Source organism: Passer montanus, unplaced genomic scaffold (assembly GCF_014805655.1).
Source record: "Passer montanus isolate IOZ18808 unplaced genomic scaffold, ASM1480565v1 scaffold8, whole genome shotgun sequence".
NCBI lineage: Eukaryota > Metazoa > Chordata > Aves > Passeriformes > Passeridae > Passer > Passer montanus.
In genome coordinates this window covers 11108034-11121283 of record NW_024373256.1, presented here as the reverse complement: position 1 = coordinate 11121283, position 13250 = coordinate 11108034, and the positions used below count along the sequence as shown (strand labels likewise).

At 44.0% G+C, this 13250-nt stretch overlaps 1 protein-coding gene across 2 annotated transcripts in view; it reads right to left on the bottom strand.

Annotated features, from left to right (window-relative positions):
• Nucleotides 1–13242, bottom strand: part of USP7 (ubiquitin specific peptidase 7) — a 70988-nt gene extending 57746 nt beyond the window's left edge. The window contains exon 1 of one of the 2 annotated variants that reach the window (XM_039731826.1): nucleotides 12764–13242. In XM_039731826.1, coding sequence (XP_039587760.1) covers nucleotides 12764–12845 — 82 coding nt within the window. In that variant the 5' untranslated portion in view covers nucleotides 12846–13242. The remainder of the gene's footprint in view (nucleotides 1–12763) is intronic. The other variant, XM_039731827.1, reaches the window with a different exon arrangement.
• Between the last annotated feature and the right edge of the window lie 8 nt (nucleotides 13243–13250).

The window sequence follows — 13250 nt, the reverse complement described above, 5'->3', positions numbered from 1 at the left end:
GCTGTCTCACTGGTGCTCCACAAAGTCTTTAAAATGGTAACATGCACTTCAATATAGCTCCAACAACTTAACTCCAATCCTTGTATTTATCGTTGCTTGAAAGAACACATCTCAAAGAGCTGGTAGAAGTCTGTGGAAAGGAGAAGGTATTTCTCACCACTACAAGAGGCATATCTACAGAAATTTGTATTTTCTTCCAAATCTTACAACACAGAGAGCAATTAAACAATATGGGGAGGCCATAAATCAAATTATTCAGGTATATTCAGGTGCTGGACTACTATTAAAACAGCATCTTAAAATAGCTTTTGCTACTGCTGAAGATTACAGAGACAGTAGAAATTTCCCTGCAGATCAAGGAGACAGCTGCATACATTTAACCACTACAGGACTTACAGATCTTGGTGAGTGAATCAACATGGGAAAGAAAAACAGTATGGTGAGGAAAGCATTCCAGCTCCCAGAAAATTCAAGGCCACTCAACACAGCCAAGTATACAGCTATCTTTTGAATATAAGCTGAACTTCTGAAGTGAACATATACCAGTAAAAATTCCATGTGAGCTGAGTGCTGGCACCACTCCCTGCCTGGCAGGCAGCTAACACACCATCTTCCTTCTCCGTGGCAGCAGGAAAAAGGAGCAGGTATCCCTCCAGCCTCTCCTCTGCTCAGTGCAAGGAGCACCCAGACAAGGCTGCAGCCAACAACAGGGCATTCTTCCCAGCTGCCCTTCTGAACTGGACCAGGAGGGAGGGCACAGCTTTTCTTCTGGGAGCAATTACACCTTTCCAAAGCTTCTCCTCCCCAGGCAGCCCTTCCTCTACCTTTGGGGCACCCTCACCTGGGAAACACAGGGGCACAGAGCAGTGTCCTGTCATCCCAACAGGTCACCCAGCTGGGAGATGGCTCCCCAGGAAGGAAGTGCTGTCAGGAACAGGAACAGGACTGCTATGGGCTGCAGTACATCCCCACTGGAGAAGCAAGTTACCAAATGAATAACTCCCCCAAATTTCTGAGCATGATGTAGAAATCAAATTGCACACTACCAGCAGTGGGTTTACAACACCAAGGGTTTAACTAGCTTCTCACAGAAGGCAATGGTCCATATTTAGGGTAGAAATCAACCGTAATTGCTCAACAACTCCACTTACTTTAAAAAATTTCTTACTCCAGAAAACACAAATATCTATTTACAAAACTGTATGCTGCCAAATTTTTAAATACTTCTATTGTACTCCCATCCTTTGATTTAATAAAGCATGCTTCTGAGGTGGTTAATGTGCATTTCAAGGTATATTAAAATGAGAGATCAAAAATTAGCATTAGCCCAGGTAATCTCTGCCAACATTTTGCTCCAGCTATGCTAACTAGACCATGTCTAGCATTAAGCTCATCAGTTCTAAGCCACTTTTACCTTCTTAGGTTTAACCTGTGAATGTGATGCTAATAGCAATAGGCACACTTCAAGCTGAATTCCAAATGACAGAAATTTCACGCATCTTCTTCTGCAAACCTTCCAGATCAGGAATCAGGTTAACTCTGAAACTCTGCTTCTAGCACACCTGCCAAAAACCTTCATTATCCAACCACCTTCCAGAAATCAGTGTCCCCTGTTTAAGTTAGTACCATTACACTGGCCAGAAACCTTGGCTGATCACACATCTGCAGGAAACACCAACTCCAGGTTTGAATGCAAGCTGGAAATTCTCAGCCCACATGAAAAGACAACTTAGACAGGAGACTAAAACTCCCACAAATACATTTAGATCATAATTTAATTTAATTTATTATTTAAATTTATATTTTATATTATTATTTAAATTTGTAATTTTAATTAGGTAACTGTTTGACTTTTTAATGTGTACTTGAATCAGAAAATAGTAGCCCACTTTATACAGGTGGAAAAACAGAAGACCCTTCAGAGGTATCTCCAAGCTGGAAGATGCAAGAAACTATATTAAGCAACAAGGAATACCCTTGTGAGAAGAAAATAAAAAAAATAAGTAAAAGAAATGAAGACATGCACAAGCAGACCTGTAATAGGAATCGCTTCATCCCCAGAAGTGGTTTGCATCTGAACATCCAATTTTTATAATGGTAAAACCATGTGTCTGCACCAAGAGCTCTGCAAACCTGGATTTTCTACCTTTGGAACTTTGCTATGGCCCCGCAATGCATTTCTTGGGGGAGACAGGTGCCCAACAAAGGGTCTTGGGTATGTTTAAAAACAAGTTCTAGAAGCCATTAATGGCTTAAGAATCTTCTTGTCCTCCTGCCTCCTGAGTACAGTTGACCCACGTGTCTGTGGGGCCAAACAATAAAGCAGACCAGTGAACTGAGCTAGGTTAAAAATAAACACAAAATAACTTCCTTATTTTAAATTCAGATCTCTTCATTCATCTCCCTATGAGCAAGGAGAAAAAAGGAAAGCACAGAGGACAAAAACCCTGTCTAGAAGACACCTCTTCTCTGTAGCAACGTTGAAGTGAATTGACACAACTCTTCCCCTGGCTCCCAGCAGCATGTAAAAGTCATCTGATATCATGAAGTCTGGTGGCCAGACCAAAAGCAAGGACCTTCTGTGCAGCTTGTGCTCAATTTTGGGTTAAGCTCCTCTTTCTTGCAGGCATTATTCTCAGCTGTACTGCTGCACAGCCACCTGACACTGTAGCAGCCAAGAGACTCCTTGGACGTGGGAGATGCTTGATGCCTCTGGCTCCAGGGAGGTCAAGCATGCACACCTGCTAAGTGGCCTTCTGCTGGACTAATTTAAACAAATCCAGGTGAGAATAATAATAATCATCATCATCTTGAACAAAATGGGCCTTCAAGATGCAGTCTGTGTTGAATTCAGTGCTACTGGTCCAACTTCACCAGCAAAAGCAAGTTTACACATTTGGATAAGTAAGGCTCCCATGGCTCATGTTCAGACTTTGAGTAAGCTTTACTTCAAGCAATCACAAACTATTCTTAGATTTGACCTCAGTTTTGTTCTTCAAAGGTGGCATAAATTATCTAAATATTTATTAATTATTAGCTGAAATACAGATTTACACAATTCTGGGGTATGTATGATCTGAAAGACAACAAACACATAAACACACCGAGGAGAATCACTTGAGGCATGGGCTCTCACCACACTCAGCTCATTGTAACTGCAGGATGCTCAAAGGTCTTATAGAATTAGTAGGAATGTTTTCTTAATCCAGCAAGAGAGGTCACTGACCAACAAAGCTGAAGTGTTTTTATCCCGAGCTGAAAAGCCTGAAGACACATGCTGAGGTTCCACAGACCTTTCTCCAGTGGCAATGCCCACAGGCTGTCCCACCTCCACACCCACCCTGCCCCGGAGCCAGCTCAGCTCCTGCTCTGCTGCAGGGACTGAAGAGCCCCAGGGTCTGACTCCTGATCCCCAGCCCAGGGGACACAGCAGAGCCATGGCTCATCAACAGGCAACTGACACAGGCACTGCGAGATCCATTCTTGTGCAACTTCCTAATTACCTTCCCATTAATCTGTGCTATTATCAAAACCAAGAGGGTTTCCCCAGCACAGCGCTGCTGATAAGCAAAGGAGCTGCACAGCTTTCCCTCCTTCAGAGGGAAGCCACAAGAATCCTTTCCTGCAAGGACCACATCCTTCCCACACCAGCCCTCTCTCCTGCTTTGGGTGGCACACTCCAGGGCACAGGTATTAGGTCAAAGCATGAGCCTGATGAACAAAATAAGTTGAAAAAACAAGACAAACCTGCTGAGGATAAGGAAATATTTTTAAATCAGAATGAAACTGAATATTTGAAAAAAAACCCCAATTATTATAAAATTCTGTGGTGAAGCTTTCAGAACTCACTACTTTTAAAGAAATCATTAGTCAGTTTTTAGTTCTGGCAGATTTGGGGTTGATTTTACTGTTGCTTATTTTTAATTCCTCAGCCACAAGGACACTTTTAGAAAGAAGAAAAAAAAGAAAAAAACCCAACACTTAAGCTTATGGTTACCTTTGTGGCAAGAAAAATACTACAAAGTGTTATATTAGTTTTTAAGGGGACTGGTTTTTTGATGCAGAGTGCAAGAAGTATTTGAAGCAGTCAGACTGAAATAGAGGAGGTGAAAGCCACACAGGAAGAATGAGAGGAAAGCAGACAAAAACTGAAACACCAGTACTCTAATTGCAATTAGCAGGAAGGGTTTTGCATGTGCCTTGTGACCCACTATTTAATTCATATCATATACAGACACATTTGAGTTATCTCTGTGTTCAGCTTCTAATAGTTTCTCCTGTTCTCTAGAATTAGGTTCACCCCTTGATATTACTAAACAACTAACACTTAACCAGGTGAAAAATTCTTTAGAAGAGGTCAGTTCCTTGCTATTCCCAAGGGAGAAGGAAATCTAACTAATCCTTAGCTTGATTTAATGAACAATAAAAGGTTCACCCAGACTCTGCTTAAGCAAATTTTCTTTTACAACAAGTAGACCTCACACTGTCTTAGGACCTGAAGCCTCTATACCCACACAGCAGCATGTGAGTGTCCTGTCAGCTGCATCTGTAACAAAAACAAATTAATCATTTATTTAATTGGAAGAATTAAGATATGCTCTGAAGGAAAACTTGTGCCTAAAAATTATTACCTGACTGCAGTTACCAGAAATACCCGGTTATAAGCAACTGAGACACATTTCACAACTAGTGAGCAGCAAAGAGGCAGCTGCATCAAGAGAACTGTCTGGATTTGTAAGCAGGAAGGGAGAATCCAAGTTCTGCCCAACCTCCAAATGAAGTGATCTCAGGTCTTGAAAAAAAACAAAAGATGATGCAGAAATCACCATGGACCTGTACCAGGATTCAGAATTCCACTTTGACTAAAACAATATGCATTTTTAGATGGGAGAGGAAGGAAAAAAATAAAAATAAAAGAAAATGTTCACTCCCCAAACATTTCTTAATCTCTTCATTCTTTTCCAGCAATCAGAGACTGGCAAGACTGAAAAATGCAACAGGTCACTGTCCAAAAACTGCACACTACTAAAGAGCACAGTCATACAGGGGCTGAGGCAGCCTGGTAGGACTGGCTCCATCATGGTCCCTTATCACAGCTGATGGGCAGAACAGCAGTGAACAGAAATACAGATCCCAGGCACAGGGTGGCCAGCCTTTAGACCCTAATACACTGGGATACAATATTGCTGGTATACAAGCCTCTGCCAGTGCAACAACCAGGTCCAGCACAGGGGGATAAGTGCAGAACATGGGGAAGTTCAAAGCACCTCCCCAAAATCCTCCTCCTCTGCTGAGGGATGAGGGCCCAGCTGCACACAGGGGCAACAAGAGGGGGTGGCACAGCTGCCCCAGTGCCTGGAGAGGGTGGCTTCCTCCCACAAAAATGTGTTGGTCTTATATTGGAAAGTCTGTTTCTCTTCTCAAAAATGTAATTTCTCCCTTCTTGAATGTCATATATTAAAATAAATAACATCATTTATTACCTTATCTACTAAAGATAGATGTAATGTCTGTACCTTTCTAATTCACTGTGTATTTTATGAAATCAGTTTACACCACTAATGTCTGATCTATTTACTAGAAAGAATATTAACCTCCTAAGTTGTATTTGCAGTTTAAAACCATCACCAAATTTTAATGTACTCTCACACTTTATCAAAATCTCCACCAAAGTTCTGCTGAACAGTATCCGGAATATTTAGAAAAGACTGAAATGCACAGGGAGGAAAATCTCTGTTGTGGGAATGCAGAACCATTCCTTTTTTTGAAAACATGGCAGAAATTAATCCAACTTGTTGTATTAGGGTAACAGCACATTTAGAACCCTAAACCAAAACTGTCCTTAGACCTTTATCAAAACACACGTGCACAGCTGGAGATGCCATATTCTTAAAAAACACCCTTACATTGTGCTTTGTGAAATCATCAGATGATCAAGATAGAGCTCAGTGAACACCAGTGATACTCCTACGTATCCTTTGCTATTTACACTAGGAAAAGGGAAATTATGAAAAATGACCTTAATAATTTTCACAGATTTCTGCATTTAAATCCAGTTCTACTGGAGTGCACTAAACCACTTAACACAACATATAAAGCTCCAAGTTCTGTTTCTCAGCAATTTTATGTTTCATATCAAAGAGATGTGACTATATTAAAAAAACTCATCACCTCTCCTAGGCTTCAAAATACTGCAGTACTGTTAAAAAAATATCTATTTTGAACTTTCTCCTCATATGACATCCCAGCTCACTATCCACATCATCTTCCTCTGGCTTGCAATATGCTCTGGAGTGCCAGCTGAGGGGCTGGTTGTGCTGCAGAAAAGCTGATGCTGTTCAGGACACCTGGAAGCCTGTCTAGATCCACACACCAGCACATATGCAAGAACAGGCTGAGGGAACAGTGTTTTTCCTTCCCCAAGTTAAGTAGGATGCTCCTGGCACACCTTCTCTGAGTGGCATCACTCTGGAGCTCACTTTACAGCTGCAGTCAGGGAGAACTCAGGTTTGCAGACAGTGAACATCCTGTTCTCCTAAGACATCTGATGCTACAGAGCATGATGGTTTTGTTTAAATCTTCACTATTATATGGGTCAGGAATGACTTATTTTGGTAATGTTTCAAACAGCTGCCAAATAGCAATTAAAAACACTAACTGAGCTACGCTGTATTGATTACAGCTTGGAATTTAAATTTTCTCAAAACTTGTCACTTAATCTCCATATTTTTAATACATTTTGCCTAACAAATATGCCCATGCTGTTACAATGGACAATCAAATTGTGATATTCCAGACCATATCAAGTCCAATATAAAACATTTTCAAATGTATTTTTAAGTTCTGAAGAGAATCCCCAAGATTCTTAGACACTACAGTAAGAGTAACACTGTCTTCCCCAAACTGGAAATAATCAGCATAGTATTTTCAAAATGCATCTACTAATTTCCAGAAGCCTAATTATTTCTAGTGGACAAAAATCTCAGCCTTCTAGGGAATCTAGGCAAATCAAAGTTAGAACAAGACACTATTTCCAAGCTGACCCTTCTTCATTTTGCTGGCAAGTCATTCAAACACTATTCGATGTTTCTAAACTTATAGAAATAGTTTTACTACAATCAGCAAGGCAAGATGAAAAATAAATGGATTAACAGAAATGCTAAAATGTTGCAGTCTAAGTCTGCAACAATATGCACAGATTATGCTACAGCCATTGCCACTTATTAGGTGCACTTTCACTCTTTTGGCTACTATAGGAAATTAAAATGCTATAACCACTGCAGCAAAATACATTAGAGTGACCAATGGAAATGTTTCAGAAAACAACACTCTATATTTAATAACCTGACAAATAAGATAGCTCATCTCCAACCCCCCTTCTACTTGTCAGAACACTTTTAAATAACTGTTAACCCTGTTGCTGGAAATGTCAAATCAGTATGTAGCAGATTTTGAATATATTAATATACATATGTATTTCAGGGGAAAAAGCATACTTGCTATGGATTACTAATAGCTTGTATTGCAAGCCACCCAGTATTTTACTCCTTCACAATCAACAGCCCTAAGCCCTACAGCCCCAAGATACAAAGTCAAACTAAAGCAACGGATCTGAGGCACCTGAAAGCACAAACTAAAGCAAACAATGCCCTATTTTAAATTTATTATCATTCAAGAAGAATTGGATGCTTCACAAGATTTAAACCAGCTCATTTTCACCCTTACCCCAAATATCAGATGATGTCATTCAAGATGTACTGGCTGAACTGGTTTAACTGCTACAGGCTGGATGCACTGTTTAGATTTTCTTGTGATAAATTACTTTGCAGCAATGAAACCGATTCAGGTAGTTTTAAACAGCTATCTTCACCTGCTTTTTAAAAGTAGTTTGGGCTCTTATTGCTTCTCCTCTCACAACTTGACAGCTTGCTACTTGACTTTGTTTAACTCCCTAGGAACACCGGGGAGCAGTTTTTACCACTTCCGAATTCAGTCAACAGCGTGGAACAACGGGAGTGCCGTAAGGAAGTCTGAGACACACAGCTCATCCTGAGGAGTGTGGGATCTGCACTTCCCTCTGATGCTTGCACACATTTTCCACTATCCCACTATTTCCACTTCTTCCCAGAGAGTTTACTAAATCTGACAACTTACTGAGAATCCACAGTGGAGATTTATGGAGAATGCACAGAAGGAACCCCAGACAGAGTCTGCAGTCTTCAGAAGCCACCAAGGCTGTTTCCCTGCTTGGCATGTAGTGGCTACTTGAGAATGATCCAATGCACATCTTCTCCCAAGGCCAAGCAAGCTGTTTCCAGAGCTACCAATCATGATCATTATTGCAAGAGGCCAGGCCTGGTTCTTTGCAATAGGTATAACCCCAGAATTAACCTAATTTTGCTCCTTGTCTGCTGCATCAGCAATTTTTATACTCACTCATTTGACCATCATCTATTTCATGGAAAACACGGGAGAGGGGAAGGGGCAGGAAGAACACATAAACAAGCAGATACCCACAGCTGTATAATGAAATTAGTCTACATATTCTCCTCTCAAACACACAGCCCCATTTCATCACCACCTGGCTAAAAGCAACACAGAAGACAGCAAAGGAATGCAGGGAAAAAGAGGAATACAGGCCTTCAGGAGGAAGGCATAGAAGCAAGCAGACACTGGGTTATATATGCAAATGACATTAAATTGCCAGGAATTGAGAATACTAATGAGGACAAAACATGAGAGGGAAGAAAGCATTCAGAAGTCAGGCAAAAATAAGTTAAGTATTTGAGACCAGTATTCCACAGTGGGTCTGAAATCTAGCAAATTCTGTCAGTAATGAGCAAAACAGGAATGAGCAAGGAGCACAAACTTTCAGCTGCATGGAAACAGCAAAATAGTGTGATTTTAAACTTTGCACATACACACAGACATGTTTTCCCTGGGTTTTTTTGTACGTATGTTGCATCATTTCACCTGCAATTCAAGTTTCAATTTTAAATTGCCCAAACTAAGGGAAAACTGAAAAGATGGCATTGCCTGAGAGGCCGCAGAGCTGACACAAGGACAAGACACAAGTGTGCAACCTGAACTCCCAGACACTGCATGTTCCCTGCCTGTGACACTGTGTTGCTAAGCCTGTGCTGGCTACTTCAGGAAAGAAACTTTCCTAATGAGAAACACACGTACCTATGGAACTATGGGCAGAGGCTGAACCTACAAAAAACCAGATTCAAATTATAAACAAGGGAAACTTACAGTTATTAAGCTGCAAATGAGAGACTTTTCATGAAAGAACTCTATGCAACATGTAACTGCAGCCGAGTTCTTTGAAGCTCACGCATTTGTGAAAAGATGTTACAGAGGAAGCATATATAAAGTATCAGACTTGGATTCAATTACACTTTTTGGAGCAACTCACTAGCAACGCTAGAGCCCTAATTCTATGCATGATAAAGCAAACCACACACCCTACTTACAGTACAGAAAAAAAACTATTATTTATTTCTTCCACTAAATTTATTTAGCATACAAATAAACTCTTCAAAATTTCCACAGGATAATTTACTAATCACCAGCCCAAACTGTTAATTTATCTAACACCCAGGCACCAACGGCTCATCTGCACACTCCCACTCTGTTTCGGCCCAAAGGCAGCCAAGGCAGCCAGAATCACATGCTCTTATGCAGCAGTGAATAAATGAGGGCTGCACACAGAATGCAGGACCAGTGACAGAATTTGGCCAGGCACCTGTGCTACCTCAAGCTGCCCCGCTTATCCTTCCTGCCCCAATGCTCTCACCACATTCACACAACACTAAATGGGACTGCAAGGGGAACCCAATTAACAACCTGAACTGCATCTTAACCCCCCACTTTCTGTTTGCAATAGTCCCAGGGAGGTGCAGCAACCCAGCTGCTGGTGTGGCACATGAGGGGACAGCCAGAAGCAGCAAACACTGCACTGTCCAAGTGTCCCCTTGGCTTTGGAAGTACCCGCCTGCAGCTACAGGGACACAATCCCTACCGTGCCCTGAAATTTAAAGTTTCTCTGTCCACATATCAGTGCTGCCAAGCCCCAGTAAGGCTAAAGCTGACTGCTAACACCCACGGGTAACAGCTCCAAATACACAGAGGGGTGACAAGTAACACACAGCACTGCAGTGAGCACTGCAAGCAGCTGAGCCTGCATCCCCCAGTGCTGTTGAGCGTGTACCTGGCCCTTACCACAGCTGCTCTCCTCCGTGATGCAGAGATTAAGTTTTCTTTCTAAAGCAAGTGTCTTCATCCCTTGTGAAGTCCAAAAGCCCTGTCCAGTAGTACTTTCATTTACACAGTGCCCATAAGGTCACCAAGGAAGAGTATATTAGTCATAAGGGAAAGGGGAGAGGAAAAAATAGGGACATGAGAACAAACACTCAAAATACCATATCTGATTCAACCCTGAAGAGTTTAATTCCACACTTCGATTACTACATCTAAAATTGTTTCACTCTTTAAAAAATTGTTCATCTAGTGTAGCTGTACACAGACTAAGCAAACCTTCAAGTAATTTCAAATCAAGATGTGCAATTTTCCGCTGTGCATTCTTCACATGCCTCCTAAATCTAATGTGATCACTCACTGAAGAATGGCATCCAATACTGCTCTGTGCATGTTAAAATTAAGCTAACTACATGTTATTAAGCCTTTCCTCGCTGCTTGAAAACATCTCTAAAGAAAGCACTAACACCCATATATTAAGATGACAAACATTGTTTTACACATTAAATTAATACATACCCATGATGTCAACTTTTAATAAAAGTTAGCAATAAGCTGATCTCTGCAGTCCAGTAAAATTAACATGTTTCTCTAAGAAAAATCAAGTATGGGAAAAACCTCCACAGGCTAAACTTTTCTGGTTTTGTTTCTACATAAATGGACAGTTCTGTAAAGTCTCAAAAATTACCAAGTTTGTCATATCATTTGGAATCAGCTGTGTGTGGTCTAATAGATTCAAATAGATTTCTGAGACAATGATGTATTCTTAGTGTCACTATGTTGACATGTGCAGAGACTCTTTCCTCCAGTGGAGGTGGCCACCAGCATGATTTTCACAACCATCAGTTATTTCTGCATGTATTTTAGACTCCTGTATTCCCAGTGGCAGAGGGGGTGCAATCCAGAGAAGTTCAGGACACCCTTAAACTGCATAAAAATATCCAGTGTGTCACAGTGAGCCCAGAATGGCAGAGCATCCAGCCCACAAAATTCAAAATAAACACAGTAAATACAGTCAATATTCTAAAGGACTTAAAAAGGACACTGAGAAAACGCAGATTACTAAATGCAGATGACTGTCAAACAATCTGCTGGAAACTGTAAGCCACAAGACACTAATACTTGTATGTATACAAACAGGAGGTATATTTTGAATCAACTCCTTTTACATGTTTGTCCCACTGTAAAGAATATCACTCTGGAGATTTTACTAAAACAGAACTGAAGAGTAACTTAGGTAATAAATAAGTTTTAGCCATTATTGTATGAAATAGACACCTATAAACCAGACTTTATGTAATGACCTTCTAATATTGAAATGCAATCTCACAGTCACTGTGACAAACTTCCACCGAAACACCTTTACTCCTCCCAATTTCAATCGTTATTATTTAGCAGAAAGGTACATTTGCTAAGTCGACTGTCCCGTTTCCAAGCAAAATATCTTGTGCTGGCAAATATTTCTGTCAGTCTTGACTAAAACGGCTGAGTAAGAATTGTCATCTTCACAGCCAGGCGCTCTAAAAGATATTTAGGTAGTTGGTGATTTTGACCTCCAAGTCAATCAGTACGAGTAGCTAGCTCACTGTGGCCATCCTTCCTTTGGGAACGAAACCCTGCCGTACGTTTGCCCAAAATAATTTTACATCGTTGAATTCAGATGGAAGGTGTTGTTCAGAGGAGGGAAGGGCGTGCAAAAACAACACCACAATGCAAAAAAGAGAAATAAGAGAAAAAAAAAAAAAGGCCCCGCTAAAGGCACCAGTGGAGACTACACCGGACGGGGGTAGGGAACATGCAAACGTAGTGCCTCCTTTATGGAACCAGCGCAACTGCATGACGGTGCAGGATGCGGGCCGCGGGCTGTGCAGGCGCTACACATGGCCAGCGCTGCCCGCCGACCCGCGCAGGCCCGGCCGGCAGCGGGTTCTGTAAATAACCCTCGGAGGAGGGTTAATTAAAAATGGCGAGCAGCGTAGCTGCCTGCATACAATGAGCGGCCGGGCAGGGCAGGGCTGCAGCCCCCCGCCCGCCCCGCCGGGGAGCCCCGCCACAGCCGCGTCCCCTTCTCCCGCCCCAGGCAAAACCCTGCCCCGGAATCACGGCAACTACTTTGACCGGACCCCCGAGCCCCCCTCCCAGCTCGCCCCACGCCCGCCGGGAGGCTGCGAGGGTCCGGGGGCGCGGGGCTCCTTTTGTAGCGGCGCTTCCCCTGCGCCCTCCCCCTCCCGCGGTGCGAATTCCTGCGGAGCCCCCCGGGCCGTCTCCCCCGGCCCCGCACCGCAACTTTCCCCGGCGTGCCCCCGCAGCCCCGCCGAGCAGCGCTCCCCGCGCCCCGGAGGCGCCGGGGCAGCAGCAGCGGCCCGGGCAGAGCGTGTTTACCGCGGAGAGCGGCCCAGGAGCCCCGGGGGGACGCGGCGGTGGGGGAGCCCCGGGAGCGGGGCAGAGGGGCGAGGGGGAAACTCTCCGCGGAGTTGAGGGCGCGGGCCCTGGCCGGCTTTACCTTCCATCTCCATGTCCTCGGGCTCGCTCAGCTGCTGCTCCCCGGGCTTCTGGTGCTGCTGCTGCTGCTGATGGTGGTTCATCTCGGGCTGGGGCTGGGGCTCGGCGGCGGCGGGCTGGGCCTTTCCCGCGGGGGGCTGCGGGCCTGTGTCGGGAGGGGAAGGGGCGGAGGAGCGGCGGGGCCTCGGCAGCGGCCGGGACTGGGCGCCCGGCTCGGGGGGCTGCGGCGGGGCTCCGGCGAGTAGGGAGCGGGGCGCCGGCGGAGGCAGCGAGACGCGCACGTATTTACTCGCTATTCGCCCAATCTCGGCGGCGGCACCCGGTCGGGGAAAAGGGGCTGGGAGGAGGGTCCGGCCGGGGGCGGCGGCTTCCCCGGGGGCCGGAGGGGAGGGGACCGGGAGGGGGGGACGGGAGACCCGGAGTCAGGGCCCGGCGGCGCCCGGCGCTTCCCCTTCCCCCGGCGAGGTGTCCGCGGCGCTGCGAAGTGT